The sequence below is a fragment of the Pempheris klunzingeri genome, chromosome 2, assembly GCF_042242105.1.
Source record: "Pempheris klunzingeri isolate RE-2024b chromosome 2, fPemKlu1.hap1, whole genome shotgun sequence".
In the NCBI taxonomy this organism is placed as follows: Eukaryota; Metazoa; Chordata; class Actinopteri; order Acropomatiformes; family Pempheridae; genus Pempheris; species Pempheris klunzingeri.
Window position 1 is genome coordinate 29,843,209 of NC_092013.1, and position 20,688 is coordinate 29,863,896.

The window sequence follows — 20,688 nt, forward strand, 5'->3', positions numbered from 1 at the left end:
CCTGTGGCCTCCACTGTCCTCAGCTGGAGGGACGTTAATGTCTGGCTGAAAACCTCAACATCAAGTTTGACTGGTTCACAGAGAAAAAGTTTCTGACTTTTCCAACATCTGGGGGATGTCTTTTGAACTTGTTAATAATCTTGACATTGAAGAGAGACTGGAAGTGTGACGTTATGGTGACAAATAATTTATTGTGAGGAATAGGTGCTCCTCTGTGTTCAATTTCAATTTGGTTCTTTGTTGTTCGTTTTTAAGCGACATTTTTTGTTCAGGCTCGGTTATATACCTATGATGTGTCAATAAATATGTGTAAATCAGAACTACTCTACTAAGTGCGCGCTGTAAACCGTCCGGGTGCTGCACTGTGCTCCTGTGGTTAGTTCCGCCCTTTTCGTTCTTGTTATCTTACATTACTAATAAATGTCTATTTTGATCAATAATCGCTTTTGTGAATTGATTCAGACAAGTAGAAGAGGAGAATCGTGACTCTTAATACCATAGTTTTATTGCCCCACGCCAGCTCCAGCCATCTATTTGCCCCCCCCTCTGCTGGTTGTTATGGGCCAGCGCCCCTGGTTACCACTTTCCTCCCATCATGCATCACTGCTTCTGCGGTCACTAGGAAACGCCAAGCTGTTCATGTCGGATAGCAGGGCGCCACAGGTGGGAGTCAGCGTTACAGGTGAAGAGTTACCTGAAGCCTCTCTGTAAACAAATGAGGAGAAAGGAGAAACACTGACGGCGAGTCAACAGCGCTAACGTAAGGTAACGACGACTAGCTAGTAGCTAGCTAGTAGCTATTAGCAGTAGTAGTAGTTACATGGCTAACGTTAGCATACAGCATCAGACGCTCCAGTGATCAACTACAGCTACTGTTACTGTTGCATAGGTTGCAAATGATTATCAGCCAACTATTCACGGAAATGTCAAGTTTAGCCAGTGAATAACTGTGCTAACTAAGATATTTATAATGTATTGAGGACAGCTCGGTGCTAACGAAGTGGGGTCTAACCTGCAGTTATAACCTGTTTCTAGGTGTGCGGATGTAAAGAAAAGTCACCTCTGGTGAGACTAAAGAATGGAGAGGGAGCAGCACAACACGGTCGTGTTCAATTTTTCAAAAAGAGAGCTGTTCACAACGAGCAATGGATACAAATCCATGCAGAAGAGACTAAGAGCTCAATGGAAAATCCAAAGGTGAGGCGTTTGAGGTGCATCACCAGCCCATCTCTGCTGTCAGGCTTCTTGTTTCTCTCTCCACCTGCTACATTCCCCATAGGTCTGCAGTGATTTTGAGAAAACAGTTACAGAACAAATGCTGTCTCCCCTAGCATGAAGGAGGAGCTGTCTATGGAGAAGCTGAAGGGCGTCAAGTTGTGGATAACTGCAGGCCCGAGGGAGAAGTTCACGGCATCAGAGGTGATGTATCAAAAAACGGAAACAACATTTTTTCCAAGTAAAGAATGACACCCAAAACATAATTTCCATATAATTCGCTGCTTTTAAACCCTGCACTCAGGTCATCGCATTGTTTGTTTCAGCTGGAGGTGCTGAAGCAGTTCCTGGATGGAGGAGGAAATGTCCTGGTCATGCTCGGTGAGGGAGGGGAAATGAAATACGACACCAATATCAACTTTCTCCTGGAGGAGTTTGGCGTAATGGTCAACAATGGTGAATATTAACATTCGTAGACATGACAGCTGGCATCATCTGTGAAGTTCTAGGTATTTTTGTTACACCTGTAGTGAATTTGGCAGTTCTTCCATTTCTGCTGCAGACGCTGTTGTGAGGAATGTCTATTACAAATACTTCCATCCTAAGGAGGCGCTTGTGTCCAATGGTGTACTGAACAGGTTGTTTTTCCTACACTAAACGCACCCATTTTATACTATATTCCAAGTACAGCAGTATATGCATATACATGACTGTTCATAAAGTATTTTTTAGTACGTTGATGCTCACCAAAGTCACTGTTTTCTTTCTCAGAGAGATCAGTCGAGCGGCTGGCAAAGTGGTCACAGGAATCATCGAGGATGAAAATGTTGGAAACGATGCACAGTAAGTGATTCACTTTTATGTCCCTATGTTCTGCAATGCATTTAGTGTTATTGAGGGTCTTAAATGCAAGTTTCTCTGTCCGTCTTTGTGTAGGGCTCTCACATTCGTGTACCCGTATGGTGCCACGCTGAGTGTGATGAAGCCTGCTGTGGCCGTTCTGTCCACTGGTTCCGTCTGCTTCCCCCTCAACAGGCCCGTCCTGGCCTTCCACCAAGGAAAGGTCAGAAGGACGATTGTTTTCTTACTTATTCCCAAAGCATATAGCATTTGTGAATGCTTACTTGTGATCTTAAAGGATGTCTTCTGTCTCATGAAGGAGGCTGGCAAACTAGCAGTTCTGGGTTCCTGTCACATGTTTAGTGACCAGTACATAGACAAGGAGGAGAACAGCAAAATCATGGTGAGTCCAGCTGAAGTGTTCCAAATAAAATTCACATGGGAAAGATAGTATTCTGCCCTCCCGTGGAAGTTTAAGATCGACAGCCTGCTCTGCTTTTTCATTCCAGGATGTTGTGCTCCAGTGGCTCATGACTGATAACATTCAGCTGAATCAGATTGATGCAGAAGACCCAGAGGTGAGGAAGTATACATATAAGAGAACGGCACCACTCGTATTACAGTGCTGTGAAGTTAGCTGATGTCCACCTTGTCCTACTGTCACCTAGATCACAGATTACACCATGTTGCCAGACACAGGGTGCTTGTCAGAACAGCTCAGAGTGTGCTTACAAGAGGGTGATGAAAACCCCCGGGACTTCACCTCACTCTTCGATATGGCTCTGTCCAATTTGTCAACAGACACTTTACCTCAAGTCATCAGGTGAGAATGCAAAATACATCCGAGATTACCCCCCCCCCCCACACTGCATTTCTTCTTTGCTAGAATAAAATTTCTCGTGCAGTGCTTACAAGCAGCTTAACGTCAAAGATGAGCCACTCCAGCTGATCACACCACAGTTCGAGACCCCTCTGCCTCAGCTTCAACCTGCTGTAAGTTCAGTCCTGCGCTCCTGTTTCAGCCACGTTTCCATAAAATTAATTTGCAACTGAAGTGTTAGAGGAACACATGAAGTAAGTGTAAACCCAGATTTGGTGGTCATCTTTTAGGTCTTCCCACCTGCCTTAAGTGATTTGCCTCCACCCATGCTGGACCTGTTTGATCTGGATGAAACCTTCTCATCGGAGAAGGTGCGCCTAGCACAGCTCACCAACAAATGTAAGTTCAGCACTTTGACAAAAATTGCCAACAACATGCTACAGCTGTAATTTATTAAAACCGGTCCTGTTCACAGGCACAGACGATGATCTTGAATTCTACGTACGCAAGTGTGGTGAAATCCTGGGGGTGACACCAAAATTGGATAAGGATCAGAGGGATGCCAAGCACATCTTGGAACACGTTTTCTTCCAGGTTGTCGAGTTCAAGAAACTTAATCAGGTGAGAAACCTTTAAAACTCCTACAACAGGTTTATTATACATTGAAGGACTCCTCTAAAACAGTCTTTCCCCCCCTGCAGGAGCACGATATGGACCCCGAGGCCCAATTTACTCCATTGTGACTGGATTGATCACAAGATTTTCAACTCTGCCTCCATTATATGTACCCTGACCACACAGCTTGAATCCTTGAGTGTTACAGTAGTTATGGACTATGCAGCATCAATGTACTGTGGTGTTTAGCATTTTTCTACTTTGGAAAAGAATTACAAAACCTAAGCAAATAAAGCCAGTGATACTTTTATTATACATTCAGAGCTTTAAAAACCGTGTTAAGGCATACAGAGCCCTCTGAGTCCTCACATGGATCCTGGAAAACAAAACGAAGAGCTGGAGCATGAATTTGTAGATTTTTCTAGAACATACAAAGAAAATTAATAGCTTACCAAACTAAACACCTTACCTTCACATGTACATTTAGTCTTTAAGTTCACTTTGATCCTTGATGCATGGTGGGTGCAGAGGAGCACATCATCATGTATGGCTGAACCGCCAACGTCTTCCTGCCAGACCTGATTGTTCTCCACGTTAGTGTGCCCGTAGAGAGACAGTCTTGGCCACATCAGGGGGAGAGCTCAGCCAGTGAGTGCTGCGCCGACTGGGTTCTGGGACTCCACGTTTGCTCCAGAGCACTGGACTCCATGTAGGGTTTGGGGCTATTGCTCTCTGGTTTAATCAAAGACACATCCCATGACATTTGTGGGGCAGTGAGAGTGCTGTGCGACTGGTCTAAACAAGCAGCCTTTTTTTGCTTTTGGAGGAGCATGTGGGGAGTGGACGACTTTCCCTGTAAAGGCACAGCCAGGTGGCAATTATCAGTGTCCTGAGCGTTCAAGCCATTCATTGAGAAGCTTTGAGAGGGAGAGATGGAGTCCGACGACAGGCAAAACGAAGCCAGGACAGACAGCCTGGGGTCAGAGACATCAGCCACCGTGTCATTTGACGCTCTGGATGTCGACAGTTGTTCCAGTGACAAAGCAGAGAGCAAACTCTGCTCCCCAAAAAACTTCCTGTCAAGCTCTGCTGGAGACGAGCACTCAAAGCTTTTCATATCTAGGAGGGAAGATGTTAGATACCACTGGGAATCACATTATCTGACCAGACATATCTTGAGAATAAAACCAGTTTTCTTACCTGTAATGACAAAAGCTCTCTCCATTGTGTCCTTGGGCCAGTGAACAGCAGTTGAGCTCCAGGTGGGTTTTAAATTGCTGAGGCTGCTGGTTAATTGGCCCAGCTGAAGGCTGAGCAGGTCATCAGAGGAGAGGAGGTGGGGCAGCACGCAGCCCAGTAGAGGGGTTTTCTATTAAAAATGTCAATAAAATGATTTTGTTATGTACATTACCAAACTGATCACACTTCCTTGTTGACAAGCAAATAAACCAAGGCTCCAGCTGCAATATTTTATGTTATAGAGCAATTTATTTTGTTTTATTTTATTAATTGTTAATTTGTCTGTAAATGCAACAGATTAGCCAAAATGTCCATCACAGTTTTCCAGTGGCCAAGATGACATTTTTAGAGTTGCTTTTTTTGAACGACCAGCGGTCACAAATAAATGAAAAAACAAAGAAAAGCAGCAAATCTTCACAGGTGAGAGGTAGAAGAAAGTGTGATTGCCAATTACATTTCTGTCATTTGATTTTTGATATTTATTGTAAATGTTACAATTTATTTTTGTAACATTTATAATAAATTATGTTGGTTTTTTTTTTAATTAATAATTATTTTTATCTTGCTCACATATCATTTTTCAATGGGATCAAAAGTGAAATATATAATTTCTCTGTATGGTATAATAGTTTAACCATACAGAGGTGTGTCAGTGTGTCAGACATGAGGGGAAAACCGACTGGCTGCTACTGGCTGGATTTATGAGCAAACGTTTATTCCCGAAATGCAAATTCTAATGCCCCCCCTCCCTCCCAATGCCTGGCCCTTAAAACTCTTCTGTAGATATATGATCGACAGGACAAATAAACCTTCCTACTGCCACCGGAAGTTTCCTTCCAGGCTGTTTGACCCTGCGCGCACGTCTAGTGCGCAGCTACGTCACTATCCGTTCTCTCCGCTGGAGAAGGGCGCGAGATAGGAATTGAGGAGCGCGGACAACCCGCGCGCTCCGCTCAGCTGGTCAGTTTTCAGCCCTTCAGCGCCACAACACCACCACCATACCACCACAACACCACCTCAACACCATCCACACCCTCCGCAGAGGCCCCAACACGGCCGGATAACACCGAACACACGGGCCCATGACGAGCACCGGCAGCGGGACAAGTCTCCGTCTGACCGTCTGCAACAGAAACAGAGGGAAATGTCTTGGTGGCCGCGCGGGTAAGATGTCTGCCTGTGTTTTCTGGGTTCACTTCAGCCTCAGCCGGTGATTTAAGTGTCTCAGGCGGATTTAACGCTGCAGTACTCGGTAGAAGACTTGCCCTCTGACCCAGTCCTGTGACTTAATGGTTACCGTATCGTTAGCGATAGTCCGCCGCCTGTGTGCCGCCTTTTTCCGGACAGCCGGGGTTCAGTGTTTACTCCCCCTGTGCTCTCCCGGCACTCTGATGAACCCGATAAGTTCCTCAAACAGGAGTCCGCCTGTGACACGAAGCCGTGTAGAGTCCCAGTTAACGTGAAAATAAACCCGACGGTCAGGTTTTCCTGCCCCCAGCGTGAGGGCGGGTCGGCGGCTGGTTTCGCCGTGCTAATGGAGGCTCTGTCTGTCTCTCTGTCTGTCTGTGTGTGTCTGTCTGTCTCTCTCTCTCTCAGTGAGGACGGAGAGGAGGCCCTGCACCACGACACCGACTCCGATGTGGCCGAGCACAGGGACGGTGGGAAAGTGAAGGTGAAGTGGACACAAGAGGAGGTGACTGCCACGACTTGTCCCGGAGATTCGCAGGTTGTCTGTGAGCAGAGGCCCTCAGTGTAACACATGCTCATTTGTTTATGTTGACAGGACGACAAGCTCAAGGCGCTGGTCCAGAAACTGGGGCCCAATGACTGGAAATACATTGCCAGCTACATACCAGTGAGTCCGATGACCTGTTCTAGTAACACAGAGTAGTCTTTGGCTGTTTCTTGCCCACAGACATCTCATTCAGTGAAGTTTTTGAGGCGTCTGACGCTCGTTTTGCTTTGCCTAGAGCCACACTGAGCACCAGTGCCAGCACCGCTGGTTAAAGGTCTTGGATCCAGAGTTGGTTAAAGGTCCTTGGACCAAAGAGGAGGATGAGAAGGTGGGTGCCTAGCAGACAATGCCAGAGTTTAAAGTGTGTCTCGGCGATTTCACCATGTTCAAAATATCTTTTTAAACACTTTAGAGCTGCATGGCCAAGTTTCTGTGTTTGTCTTGGTTTTGTATTACACTTCCATACAGTGCTTGACATGTATATATGCATAGTTATAAATATGATATGATGCAAGTTGTACTTGCTAGTTGTTTTTGGGTTTTTTTTTTGTTGCCATGTAAAAATTAACATATACATATAACATAACATAACATATAAAGTGTGACTCACAGAGAGCAGCATGTCCAGTGGGATTTATCAGGCTGGGTTATAATCCAGATGCAAACCCTTCACTCCTCAGGTTATAGAACTTGTAAATCTGTACGGCAACAAACAGTGGGCGATGGTAGCCAAGCATCTGAAGGGCAGACTGGGGAAACAGTGCAGAGAACGCTGGCACAACCACCTCAATCCCAATGTGAAGAAGTCGTCATGGACGGCCGAAGAGGACCTCATCATCTACAAAGCTCACCGCCTGCTGGGAAACCGCTGGGCCGAGATCGCCAAGCTGCTCCCTGGAAGGTAAACACTGCCCATCAGCGCCACGCTCTGCCCAGAACACGAGTTAGACATTTTTGTGACAGTTTTGTGTGCAGAAATAAACGCCTGGTCTTCCCCTAAGGGCTCACGCTATGATATTTAATCACAGGACCGATAATGCCGTGAAGAATCACTGGAATTCAACCATTAAACGCAAGTTAGAGATGGGCTTCTATACTGGGGAGGTCTTCAGGCCGAATGAACTTGAAGAGCTGTTGGCCCGCGTTAATAAAGACGTACAGGTGGGCTGTCTCATGATGTTCTCCTCTAAGGTGGGATGCAGCAGCAAAACTGTGTGAACCGTACCATAAATCCTGTCGTCTGATTTCACAGATGGCCACGTGCTCTCGGGATGGTGCAGACAGGGACTCGGAGCAGAAGACGCATCCTTCAGTAAGCAGCCGATCACAAAACGTGTCCCAGTTTGAACGCAGGGTGGTTTTGAATAACTGAATCTCAGAAAGAATATCCGTACTACACAGCAGTAATCGTGCTTTTATGTCAGTGTTGTCACAGATGTCTACCTTTTCCACCAGTTACAGGAGACGCCAGTCTCGGCCTCTGTTAAAGCCGCCCTCAGTGACGCAGGGCCATCGAAGGCTGTGTCCTCTCCAAAGGACAGTTCAAGCCCCAAGACTGAAGCTGACAGTCCAGGAGAAATGAGCTGCTCCAGCTGGGTGGTGGACAGCTCCGGCTTTCTGTCCCCCACTGGCCCCGTGCTGAAGGAGGTGCTGGACATGGTGGACGGGGTAAGTCTCCCCAGTAACCAACAAACACACAGCCCGTAGTCACCCATCTAGCCTGGTTCATTGGAGGCTCTTTTATTCTACCAGCGTCAAATGGTGCTGTTCAATAGCAAGTGTGATCATACACATAAAAAGGTCCTTGTGCTGTTTTAATACATTGTTGTTTCACTTTTACGGAGGATATAAGCTTCTTATGACCAGTTAACATTAATGTCCAAGTTTTATTTTAATGAAAGGCATTAAAAAGCGAGGCTTTTTGTTGTCCATCGAAATGTTAAATGGCTCTTCTGTCATCAGGACCTCGACGGCTGGTGTAACCTAGCAGCCTTTGACCTGCCCGAGGACAGTCCCAGCCCAGAGCGTCACCAGTTTCGCCTGGAGGGCAGCGCCTTGCAGGAGTTGAGCAAAGGCAGCAAGGGGGAACTCATCCCCATCTCTCCTGGAGGGGTCACACCGCCCTCCATACTGCACCGCCGGAGCCGGAGACGCATCACCTTGTCTCCCGATGCCAATAACTCCATGACTCCAAAGAGCACTCCTGTCAAAATCTTACCCTTTTCTCCATCTCAAGTAGGTCATTTAATCCCGTAGCGCTGACTCGGATTCTGGTCACAATGTCACAAGAGACAGTCCACTAACAGTTAGCATGTGTTGTTCCAGTTCCTCAACATGTGGACCAAGCAGGACACTCTGGAGCACCTGGAGAACCCGTCCCTCACATCCACGCCAGTGTGCAGTCAGAAAGCCATTGTTACAACACCGCTGCAGCGCGACAAGACGCCCCTCACTCAGAAGGAAAACTCGGCGTGAGTGGGCTCTTACTAGGGATGGGCTCCGACTGCTGGTTTCATTTTGGTTCCAGTTTCCAGTCGGCAAAATAACTGGATCCATCAAAGTATCGCTGCAGTATTTTTAAACCTGGGTCCTATCTGTTCATGTCCTGCTGTCCAAATGACTGGTAGGAAGAAAAACTGTTAAAAATTGGTTCAATAGATCACCCCAGCCAGCAGCCACCAAACAGGCTGCACGAAGCTGCAGCTGCAGGTTGTCAACATTGTTTAGACTGTCACTAGAATTAGTTTTTTCAGCTTCTCAGTCAGCTGTTTGAGTTGTAGATATTTTAGCCTTTAGCTATTTCAAATACTGAATGGTGAACTTTATGTTTTAATATTGTGTTCACGTAGGTTTGTCACGCCCAACCACAAGTCTGACCTCTGTACGACCCCTCGAACGCCAACACCGTTCAAAAATGCCATGGAGAAGTACGGTCCTCTGCAGCCTCTGGTGAGCGCCTGTCAGTCCAAAACGATGAGTCCAGCTCACGGTGTTACCAACACTAAGCTAACACTGTTTTTCTGCTGCGTTGTCTCAGCCGCAGACCCCAAACCTTGAAGACGACATAAATGAGGTCATCCTACGAGACGCAGGCATCGACCTGGTGGTTGTACGTTCAACGCCGCCTGAGCAAAGACGCAAAACCACGGTAACTACGGCCGCCTTCAATACAAGATCAGACGTGACGAGATCTTTAACCCCTGTTAAAACTAAGATAAAAGATGGAGATGACGAGCTGTCACTGACGTCACAGACTGAGATCTCTTTAAACGTTTTATAGAAATTACAGATAAAAAGGTGGGCATATATCATCAGTAAGGAACAAACGGTCACAGCAGTGTATAAGATGCCACAACCATTCAGGAATCCTTTGAACCACGTTATGTTTTAGCTTCATGCTAAAACCATGAATCATAAACAGCACAATGCAGGCCTCCTTCCACTTTTTGCCTGGGCCCGTCATCATTGGTTTTAGTCTAGACAGAGATTACAGTTCATTGCTGACTGTCTGGCTGAAGCTGTTTAACACAGATCTGTGTGTTGTGCTGCTTTTTTTCCCCCAGCACCGGCCTCCTATGAAGAAAGTTCGGAAATCTTTGGCCCTGGACGTCATGGACTGCCAAGTGATGCCGACATCGAAACGCAAATCCCTCAAAACTGAAGTCAAACACAGCATCAAGGTAAAAAATGTTGACCTGTTGTACGTTTAGGATGATAAAATATGAGTATGTTACTGAGAATTTTGGTGAATAGTCGATCTAAATACAGTTAATTTAAAAAGCAAAGACCCTAATTAGCCCAGCTGAGATCTGGTGTTTTACCTCTTGGTGCTTTATCATTCTGGAAGGAGAGCAGGGTTTGTTTCATGTGCTGCTCTTCACCAGGATAAACTGTAGGCGTGCAGCTCAGTTCATGAAAAATGTCTTTCAAATTTTAGAAGAAGGTCGTCTTTGTATAAGCGTTGTGTATCTGTATGTGAGAAATGTCTAACAGTGTCTTGTGATCCCATGTGGGAGGGACCAGATGTATCCTGTCCTCACATTTGATTCACCCCAATGCTTTTTGTCCTCCTTTTTTGGCCACAGGACGAGCCCGTGTTGGTTTCTCTCAGCTCCTCGTCATTTTGCAGTAAGCGGCATGAAAACATTTTGGATCAGGGCTTCCTGATGGGACCTAGTGACAGTGCCATATTTCCCGGCACAGCGCCTCCGATTCCAGTATGTTCCACCTTTATCCCTTAAAAGGAATGAAGTTCCCCATCACTGGGAAAGTGTTTTAACAGACTTGGACCTGATTCTGCTGTGGTGTTTTGTCTGTCTCCCTCTCCTCAGATGTCCAAAGAATGGGAGACTGTTGTTTGTGGACAAACTAAAGACCAGCTCATAATGACGGAGAAAGCGAGGCGCTACCTTCGCTCTCTGAAATCTCACGCTCCCAGCCGGGCTCTGATTCTGTCCTGAGACACCTCCCATCCGGACCCCAACACGTTACACACACACACAGCTCGGTGCTGCCGCTGCTGCTCCCCCCCCTTTCTATCTCTTTGCTTCTGTAGTTTGTGGTGGAGGAAAGATGTCATGCCATGTGTAGGTTTAGCACAGTTTTTGAATAATTCATTAGCAATCAAACAACTAACAAGGTACAGCCCTGTCAGAGATCGGTGCTTTTAGATGTAGTCTCCTTCCAGGCCTGAAAAACAACTTAATCACACCTGCTCGCTGTATCATTGTGAAACATGTTTGAGTGTAAAATTGAAAAATCACAGAGATGTACGTTTGCTATCACTGAAAAGACATGGTTTTACATTGCATAATGTGTCTGTAATTTAACTGTTTTTTAAAGTTGTGAGGAGTTCAAACGCTCAGGTGGTGTGACTTAAATATGGAGTCAGACAGACAGACAGACGGGTCAGTCCGGCCTGTTGTACAGACGACGTATCCATGTTGAAAATGTTAAGTGAACATTGTCTTGTTGCCAGATCTGTTTAGCATGTGTCTACATTTATAAAATACATCTCGATATACATTAAAAGCGAGGACCTCCTACGGGGGGATTAGACATCTGCTGGAAATGTAACAGTGACTGCAGCACACATCAGTAACCCTTCAGGGCGGCTCTCTCACTGTTTGTCATGGATGTGCTTTGTAAATTTGAAAAGCAGAATCCAAGCGGTTGAGATGAGATGGAGTCGTGGGCCCTGTGGTGGGTTGATGGCGGAGGTCATGTGTTATTTGGCACTGTTTGTAAATACTTACTGTTGTATGTTTTTACTTTACAACATTTTGTTAAGAAAATTAATAAAATGCCAATAATATGTGCAACACACTTTCCTCCTGACTATGCCACTACAGCACCAAGCAGTCTAATGTGGTCCTGCACCAGGTCCAGGTTACAGGCCTGGGAGGATTCACATTTCATCTCATGGAAGATGACATGTTGCTGTGTATGTGCTTGGAAACAAGTTAAAGGACAGTAATAATAATAATACTGTCACAAGGAGGATTCTGTTACACAGTCTAATTTCTTGGTCATTTCTCAGCCGGGAAACTCGGGCTCCATTTTACCTGCAAGATTAAATGCACGTCGTCCAGCAGTGCCGCAGTTATTCTGCACGGTTTGCATTGTAAATACGAATTTATCAAATAAAACTCTATTAAATCATTACATTTTTGGTTACGACATTATTAGTAGTAACGATGGTATGACATTATTAGTTGCAGTATTATTGGATGGCATGTAGCCTGGATTAATTCGACGTGTCCTAAGAAGCAAACCGTGGCTTTTATTTTGAAATGTGAAACGTATAACCGGATGCTACACCTCTGATGACAGCTCGCGCTCTCACCCCGGAAGTGATCGTCGGTTTTGGTGACGCTGCATTAGACTGTAAGACATGGACCGGTCTGGTGAGTGAAATACAACTTAAATATTGAATGTGGTGCTATGTATGCGTGTTCGTCGTGTTATCTACGTCTTGTGCGCCAGTCAGAAACAGCTTTAGTTGTAGAATCGGCGGAGTAACACCGCACACGGTGCACGCAGGCTGTCGCTTCCTACTGACGGTAGCTAGCGTTAGCTCGCCTCGGAGCTAAACCTGCAGAGAGCGAGCGCCAACGCCATCTCAATGAATGAAGCGTCTCTTCGGTGGTAATGTGTGAATACACCTTTCAGCTGGCTAACTTGTCTCCGCAGGGCTCCTCGGGTTGTTCCTCCTCAGTCTGGCTCTGGCCGGAGCTCAGGCGCTCACACCGGCGCACCACCTCTCCCTGTCCGATGTGGCCCGACTGCAGAACCTCCTGAGCCCGCAATTAATCGACCTGGAGTCCGCGTACTACTCTGTTGTTGGACTGACCAAGCTTGGAGCGACTGTACCCGATCACAAGGTACGAAAGTCACCCCGTTGTGCATCACTAGTAGTGCTGATGTAGCAGAAAGGACTCTTGGAATAAGCCTGGAGGCACCACCCTGTTTATATATATATATATATTATTAATAACGCATGATACACGAAATGTTGTGTTTTTGTCTGTAGGAAGTTTGCCAGTTCGTCAAATCCCAGCTGGACCCCACTAGTGTTGACTCTGTCTTCTTCGCTGCTGAGACCAGCCAGGCCATTTCAGGATGTGAGGTATGAAAACTCTGTCCTCCTGTGCCTCCTTCCTGTTTGAAAGCATGTCAGGGCTGCATCTAATCATCATTTTAGTTACAGATTAATCTGCTGATTAGGGTTGGATAAAAAAAAAAAACTTGATTTTACAGTGTTTAGAAGACCCTCGTGTCTGTTTGGGTGTTTGAAAGCCTCATTCCTCAGTCCTACGTTTGGGTTCAGCCCGTCATTATGAAACTGTGTAAGTGAGAGTTACATTCTCCTCACAGATCCCCGTTTCCAATGAAACCCGTGACATCCTCCTGGCAGCAGTCAGTGAGGACTCCACCATGGGTCAGATTCATCGGGCCGTGAGCGCGCTCAGCTCCCTGGGCCTTCCTCTGGCTTCCCAGGAAGTTGTAGGTGCCCTGACGGCTCGCATCAACAAGGAGGACAATGTGATGGCGTAAGTGTTAGTTGTGTTGGTTGGGAAGCGCAGGAGTGTTCTGTGTGGACGCTTCTGCAGAGCTCGTAAGCAAATGATGTGACCAGTTTAACCGACGACAAATGTATGTTCTCTTTGGACAGCATCACTTTAGCTCTGCAAACAGCAGCCCGCCTGTCCCAGCAGGCAGAGCTTGGAGGAATACTGGAGGAGATTGAGGTGAGCTCTTTAACTTCCACCAGGTGGTGCCGTGTCGCTGCTCTCTCACTCAGACACAGACACCCTGGACTCCTCCTGATGCACAGATTTATTTTTTTTTCTAATTGAATTTGAGCACATTTTTTGCCTTTTTTTCCCTCTCAGGATCTGACTGCTCGTTTGGATGATCTCGGTGGCATCTACCTCCAGTTTGAAGAGGGACTCGAGGTGACAGCCATGTTTGTCACTGCTGCTTATTCTCTGTCCGACCATGTGGACATGGAGCCCCCTCTGAAGGAGGTAGGATTTCTGCCTCTCAGGTGTTATTTTAGGTCTTGGCTTGTGTTTCTTCTCTTTGAAACTCATGGAAGATTTGTTTTCCCCCAGGACCAGGTCATTCAGCTGGTGAACTCTATCTTCAGTAAGAAGTCCTGGGACTCTCTGGCTGAGGCCTTCAGCGTGGCGAGTGCCGCCGCCGCTCTCTCCAACAACCGCTTCCATGTGCCGGTCGTCGTCAGTGCTCAGGGCCCAGCCACGGTGTCCCACAGCCAGCCGACCTTGCAGGTACACATGATGCATGCCCCCCCCAGCTCCGGCCTTCTGCAGGGTTTTTAATCACCTCAAAGTGACACTGTTTCTCTCTGATTCACAGCTGCTTGTTACTGACGTCATGTCTCAGCCTTTGACCTCAGCTAATGTGCTGGTGGAATCTGCATACGCTGTCGCCTCCAAGAGCATCATACTCAGCCAAGCACCTTTCACACTTAACGAGTATGTATCATCAGAGACGTCAGTGTTGGCCGATACCATTAAAATATACACACACGGCCTTTCATGACCTCGTTGATCGGCCCACAAGAAGTTACAAGTGTTCACAGGAGTCTGAATCTAACTGTTTAGACTGTGTTTAACCAATCGGCTTCAAGATTAAAGGTTTTTTAGGTTAAAGTTTTTATTCAAGAATGTGAGCCAAAGTTATATTCCCTCACAATTACATATGTATGATAATACTGTACTTTATTTATGTGCCAATCAATCGTGAGGTGTTTTGTAGGCAACATTTCTTCATCGGTGCTCCGTGCCTTTGATAGAACATTCACTGGACTCTTCTTCTTTCCTGACTTTCAGTGGCGTCTTTGAACTGAACTTCATGTCCAACCAGCCAGCCAGTGGATATTACCAGTTTACTGTCGCGGTGACCGGGGATAGCAGGCTCGTCGCCAATCACGTCGAGGTGAGACGGCTCACGTTATTGGACCAGACTAGCCGGTGGTTCACCGATAGTAATCAGTCGTACCTGCCCTGGTGGAGGAAGTCAGAGGTGACAGGGAGGGGCTGTGTCGTAGGATGGGAGTCAGGCTAAGTGTGACTGTAGTCTCTCTCTCAGCTTAGAGATTTGTGTGCTGCTGTTTCATCCTTACTTGATGTAACATGTTGGGATTCTTGAATTCTTACTTTTGAATTCTTGAATTGTGGGGTGTCTGTTAATCAAAGGGTTTGGGCTGACCTGCTCTTTAAAGAAAAGCGCTATATGAATGAATATGGATTGATAGCTGTGATCGTTTCCACCTGTAGCTTAAAGTGAAGGTGTCCACTGAGGTGGCTGTAACAAACATGGACCTGTCTGTGGTGGATAAGGACCAGAGCATCGGCACAAAGACCAGCAGGTCAGGAAACATGTTTGATAAGTGGAGCGCTTTTCTCTGACCCTTATTAGCATGACGGCACAATCCTAAATGTCTTGTTTTGTAAATGACGCAGGGTGGACTATCCTTCCAAAGCCAAGAGCTCCTTCACAGCAGACAGCCACCAAAACTTTGCCATGTCCTTCCAGCTGGTTGACGTCAACACGGGAGTGGAGCTGACCCCCCACCAGGTGTGTAATCAGGGTGGGGCACATGAAGATAAACCCAAATCTGTTGGTTGCAGCTGCTTTCTGATCACACCTGTGACCATAGGACCATTATTTATATGATTAACAGTCGATCACGGTTTGGACAGACTGAGCTCTCGCTTTTGTTTAAGACCCGTTTCTCTTCTCGGCCTCAGACTTTTGTCCGGCTGCACAATCAGAAAACTGGCCAAGAGGTCGTGTTTGTGGCCGAGCCCGATAGCAAGAATCTGTACAAGTTTGAGTTGGACACGGCAGAGAGGAAGTCAGAGTTTGACTCCATCTCCGGCACCTATTCCCTGTACCTCATCGTTGGCGACGCCACCCTGGAGAACCCCATCCTGTGGAATGTGGTGAGTGTCTGTTCAGACTGGGTGGGAATGAGGATCATTTACTGGTGGGACACGGTGAGACGCTGATGTTGTGACTAAACTAAAGTTGAGTTGTCATCTTTCAAAAGGCTGATGTTGTCCTGAAGTTTGTGGACGAGGAGGCCCCAGCTACCATCCAGCCCAAGACTCTCTATGTGCCCAAACCGGAGATCCAGGTAGTCCTCGTCCATGTCATATATTTACTGCACGATAACAGAAAGTCGTGCAGCGTACAGTCGCCGTCAGTCCAACACGTTAAAGTCTCCTGTCGTCTCTGCAGCATTTATTCCGGGAACCAGAGAAGAAGCCTCCCACGGTGGTTTCCAATACCTTCACTGCACTCATCCTGTCTCCCTTCCTGCTTCTGCTCGTCCTGGTAACGTTGTGAACTTAAAGCAAAACTCTTTGAATGTTTTCCACTGTCAGCTGAAAGCCAGAATGAGCAGGATTTTCTAGTATAGATCCATAGAAAAGTCATCCCTGTCGGCCTCTGTCTCTGTGCAGACCCTGCTGCTCTCTGCCTCTCTCACCTTATTTTGCTGCGTTCTGGTCATCGACCTTTGGGCAGTGGGTGTCTAACTCCCAGCCAATAGGCCTTTTTCAGGGAGGACATTTTGTTACACTAGGAAGGTGTAAATATTCCATTTAGCTGCTGTAGTTTCAGGGTGCTGCCATTGTACACGCTGGCTCATTGTCTCGACTTACTGGGACAGAGCCATTACTGAGGTTATTAGTGCCACCTGTGCTTTTCCTCCTATGACAAGTCAAAATGTCTGCCGTCTCAAAGACCTATAGCACCCAGGGGCCAGATCATAAGCACATATTCGAGGCACTAAAAACCAAAACTGGCAACAAAGTTCTTTCCAAAATGAGTGACTCTGGGGTTGATCTTCAAATGCTAGCGAGCACCGTAACCCCAACCACGGTCAGGGGGTGTCGTTGAGCCGGAGTGGAGGGAAACGGACAACGGACAAATCCTGCACATTCACCCTTTAAGTGCAGAGCCCCTTGTGTGTGGAAAACATTTAGAAACCACTGATCTTATTTAAAGTCACACCTGAAACGAACCTCCTTCCATTGTTAACTAACGACCCCTTTTTCAGTGGAGCCTCCACTTTTGTAGTCTGCTGCTGTTATTCTTGCACAGTGGTCCAGTTTCCCCAGAAAAGCTCTTGAGCAGGAAACCTTCATGCCCAGTGAATGAGGCTCCAGCACTGCACGAACATAATGCTGGCTTTAATTTGAAATCATAAAAGCTATGGTGTGTGTTGTTGTTTTTTTTCCTGGCATTTGCAGGGCTGAGTAATAGTTATTGTTGCAGTGATCAGAGCATTGTGTGCGAGGCGGTAAACACTTTTCCAGCCCTTTTGTTTGCAGCTCTTGCAGCGGATGAAAATCACATTGTCTTTTATTCCCCCTCTCGTCTGTAGTGGTTTAAGCTCGGAGCCAACATTTCCAACTTCAGCTTCTCTCCCAGCACCATTCTGTTCCACGTGGGACACGCAGGTCAGTCCCACTGAAACAAAATGTTTATCTCACATGTGATTGTTTCTCAGCCCCTTCACCTCCTATTCATCTGCTCTTGGTAAGATGATGAGTGAATTGCAGTAATGTGCTATGTGTTACATTGTGCATTATCATAATTCATGTCAAAGATGCATTATTCATGAAATCACACACACTAAGTCTTGATGAGAAATGCCCCCCTGCCCCCACACACAACTTCTTTATGACATTAAGTCAGCTTTAACATCACAGCCAAAGTTTCCATCCAGATTTCAGGGAAAATCTGCTAAATCCAGCTGTTGTATCATCTAGTTTCATATATTATAATCTGATGATGGTTACAGACGCATCACATGCTACACACACACACACACAATGGTTTGTCTGCTGTGACGTCATCTGCCTCCTGTTTGTTCTATTCACAGTCTGCTTCCATCCACTTTTCCTTTTATCAATATATACCAGGTTAGAAACAGCACAGGTCTGATTCTGTGAATACTTCTAAGAACAGTGACGCCTGCTGGTGCAGGTGCTACAGTCATACTGCCGTCACATGACCGGAAACAGACAAGGTCCCGTCACATTACTTTATTTCTTTTGAGGACCGAGCCAGCAAAGGATTCCCTGACTGGCCCTTTATACCAAAGACCAGTGGGCAGAATAGATGAAAGTTGAAGTCCCACTTTAGAATTGTTTCTCACTCCCTCTGTTCTTATTGTATTTAATCTATTTCTACTTTATTAGACACGTGACCAGTGGATAATAGTACGTGACGATAAAACGTTTCTATCTCGATGACATTGTTTCTGTTTTTAACTGATTACGAACACCGTGGGGCTTCTCTCAGGTGAGGGAACGTGGCACAGGTGTCGTTATGACAGCGGCTGATTAGTGACACGTTAAAAGGAAACGTGTCACTAACAGCATGTCAGAGCCACTGACATGCTGTTATTTTCCCAGAAGCTGATTTGTCTGGACGTTAACGTTCATGTCTGCTCTGTTGTTCCCCTCCAGCCATGCTGGGCCTGATGTACGTCTACTGGACCCACCTCAACATGTTCCAGACTTTGAAGTACCTGGCGATTATTGGCGGTATAACCTTCCTCGCTGGAAATCGTATGCTGGCGCAGAAAGCGGTGAAGAGGTACGTCTCCCGATGGTGACTGGCACAAATGGTTTGTGAGAGTCCTTAATCCCAGAGAGACGGCCCAGCCCCCTTTCAGAACCACGAGGTCTCGGCTGCCTTGAGGCCTCTTGGGCCCCGAGGAGAAGTGCCTGTTCCCCATCAGGAGCTCCTCACTGGGTCCCCAGAGGCTGATTTTAGAGCCAGGCTCTCTGCCAGGAGGAGCTCGTGCCCACTTGGACCAGCAGAGAAGAGTGGCAGCAAGATCTGCAAGTGTGGCGATCTGAGTGGGCAATTTGTGTACCACCAGTATGTGGAGCCCTCAAAGGGCTAGAGAGAGCAATTTGTAGCCTGTGTCACTGATTCAAGACGTCCCTCTGTAATTGTTCACTCTTACTTCTTGCTCTTTCGACAGCCCATTTAGCTCTTTTAGCAACTAGAATATTGCAATTAATGATATTACAGGTGTCATTTTTGCAGTGAGGACTTTCCTCTCTTTCCTGCTAGTCTCTGTCTTTTTAATCATTCTGTCCACGCCTCGCTGTCTCTACTCCCTTTTCAGGATTGCTGCTGAGCAAAGTAGTAGGTTGGCAAAGTATAGGAGCCTACGATAAAGCCCCCATTTGTAACAAATGAGTCGATGGCGCCTTCAGGCTGAAGTAAGGGCATAGACTGCATCCTGACTGCATCTCCATCATGGCTGGCAGCGTGCATGGCTCGAGTGTTCACATGTATTTGCCCAAACCCCCTCGTTTTGCCTCTGGCCCATCCCACCGTGACCATTACACCCACAGCCACACCAGCACTTTGGTAGCCCCCCCCCTCCTCCCCCTCCATTGTGGTCTGACCCCTGTGGTTCTGGTTGTGCCATCACGTGTGAGTGACATGTTCTGCGTCCATGCATCGTCCACACCCGAGACGTTTGTCGTGAGAACATCTCTGTGTCTGTGTTAGAGAGGGGGCCCTCAGTGAAATGCATGACCGACCCTTCACATGACTTATCCAAGACCAGGCGTCAACAGCAGCACCGTTCAGTCATCTCAGGTGTGGAATAACTCACGTCCTCTTTTCTCCCCCTCTCTTCCACAGAATTGAGAAAAAATAAGGGCGAGAAAATTGGAAGAAGACACTGATGAAGCTCATTATTTGTTTCCGAGGACTCATTCAGAGATGCATCAAATCAGACTTTAAACATGGCGTGGCACTTCAAGAATCCGACCGACAGCTTAAACGTGCAGCTTGTCTGTGTTGCCAAATGGAAGAAACGGAGGTATGACAGCGTCTCCGAGGACAAACGCTCACAGGCAGATGGTCCTACTGAAGGCCGGAAAGCCGCTGATGGTTGCACTTCATCCTCCTGTGAGATTCGTGTTCTTATTGTCAAACATGCCAGTGTTTTCTGAGTGAGCTGAGATTTTTATTTGTGGTTTCTTGATGGATTTTTGGTTGATTTGTGGTTGTTTGTTTCTTTTTTTTTTTTTTTGTACATTCCTTTATGTTGTCACTCGGTGCCCATTTCACCTCATAACAGAAGCCGTTTGTCAACTTGTGTGAGCTGATAAAGTCCCATTGGCCGCAGCACTGACGCTTTGATCATTACTAACTACGCCTGTTTGGTGCATCAGACGTGCAGGAGGAGCTGTCGTCTCCTGTTTGATACAGAGTCTGTAAATTCAATGAAATTGTTAATTAAGTATGGGCAATTTGAGGAAAAGATGTTTTTGTAATGAAGAAGAGGAAATAAAGAATCTGAGGTGAATCATGTCTCTGTCTTTCTTAAGTAAAACAGGAACTCGGTGCATGACTGATTACAGCTCAAGTGGTTCTTTGGGTTGAAACATGAACGTTGCGTGAAAAACAGAAGTTGGGGAAACACAGGAGAATCTGTCGCAATGTAATCTTTGACCCCGCAGAGGAAGAATCTTCAGGTACTAATGAGAAAATCTCATTAGCAGGAGGGATCATTTGATTTGCAGTCTGTTCAGTATGAAATTCCCTCTTTGTGTTTCTGCGCTGAGCTGCTGCGGAGGGTTTGTTCAGAGAGCCAATATCATACGGAAACTTTGAAGCGTTGGCCTGATTCGGCTAATCCAGACTGCTGAGG

At 46.5% G+C, this 20,688-nt stretch overlaps 3 protein-coding genes across 6 annotated transcripts; all 3 read left to right on the forward strand.

Moving 5' to 3' along the window:
- The first annotated feature begins 639 nt into the window (after window positions 1-639).
- On the forward strand, window positions 640-4,945 carry ift52 (intraflagellar transport 52 homolog (Chlamydomonas)). Of its 3 annotated transcripts, none has more exons than XM_070843850.1 (14): window positions 640-765; window positions 1,036-1,197; window positions 1,332-1,419; window positions 1,542-1,671; window positions 1,778-1,853; window positions 1,987-2,058; window positions 2,152-2,278; window positions 2,375-2,458; window positions 2,565-2,633; window positions 2,724-2,878; window positions 2,961-3,048; window positions 3,166-3,274; window positions 3,351-3,496; window positions 3,577-4,945. In XM_070843850.1, the coding sequence occupies exons 2-14, from the start codon at window positions 1,079-1,081 to the stop codon at window positions 3,616-3,618; spliced, it is 1,305 nt and encodes a 434-aa protein (XP_070699951.1). In that variant the 5' UTR covers window positions 640-765; window positions 1,036-1,078; the 3' UTR covers window positions 3,619-4,945. The 3 variants fall into 3 exon arrangements, with proteins under 3 accessions (XP_070699951.1, XP_070699959.1, XP_070699967.1); XM_070843858.1 differs by having other exon boundaries at window positions 640-760; XM_070843866.1 differs by having other exon boundaries at window positions 653-682.
- A 783-nt stretch (window positions 4,946-5,728) lies between these two features.
- mybl2b (v-myb avian myeloblastosis viral oncogene homolog-like 2b) lies at window positions 5,729-11,785 on the forward strand. Of its 2 annotated transcripts, none has more exons than XM_070844817.1 (15): window positions 5,729-5,893; window positions 6,326-6,422; window positions 6,513-6,584; window positions 6,700-6,792; window positions 7,145-7,365; window positions 7,493-7,625; window positions 7,717-7,776; window positions 7,920-8,132; window positions 8,427-8,699; window positions 8,790-8,935; window positions 9,314-9,413; window positions 9,502-9,612; window positions 10,028-10,144; window positions 10,550-10,681; window positions 10,796-11,785. In XM_070844817.1, exons 1-15 carry the CDS (start codon window positions 5,874-5,876, stop codon window positions 10,922-10,924), a joined length of 1,917 nt encoding a protein of 638 aa, XP_070700918.1. In that variant the 5' UTR covers window positions 5,729-5,873; the 3' UTR covers window positions 10,925-11,785. The 2 variants fall into 2 exon arrangements, with proteins under 2 accessions (XP_070700918.1, XP_070700926.1); XM_070844825.1 differs by having other exon boundaries at window positions 7,926-8,132.
- Window positions 11,786-12,309: 524 nt separating this feature from the next.
- Window positions 12,310-20,343, forward strand: rpn2 (ribophorin II). The gene is made up of 17 exons (XM_070847584.1): window positions 12,310-12,370; window positions 12,657-12,847; window positions 12,997-13,092; window positions 13,341-13,516; window positions 13,639-13,714; window positions 13,859-13,993; window positions 14,081-14,257; window positions 14,346-14,464; window positions 14,822-14,927; window positions 15,269-15,360; window positions 15,455-15,569; window positions 15,743-15,937; window positions 16,045-16,131; window positions 16,236-16,331; window positions 17,386-17,461; window positions 18,476-18,605; window positions 19,674-20,343. Exons 1-17 carry the CDS (start codon window positions 12,358-12,360, stop codon window positions 19,687-19,689), a joined length of 1,896 nt encoding a protein of 631 aa, XP_070703685.1. The 5' UTR covers window positions 12,310-12,357; the 3' UTR covers window positions 19,690-20,343.
- The last annotated feature ends 345 nt before the right edge of the window (window positions 20,344-20,688 follow it).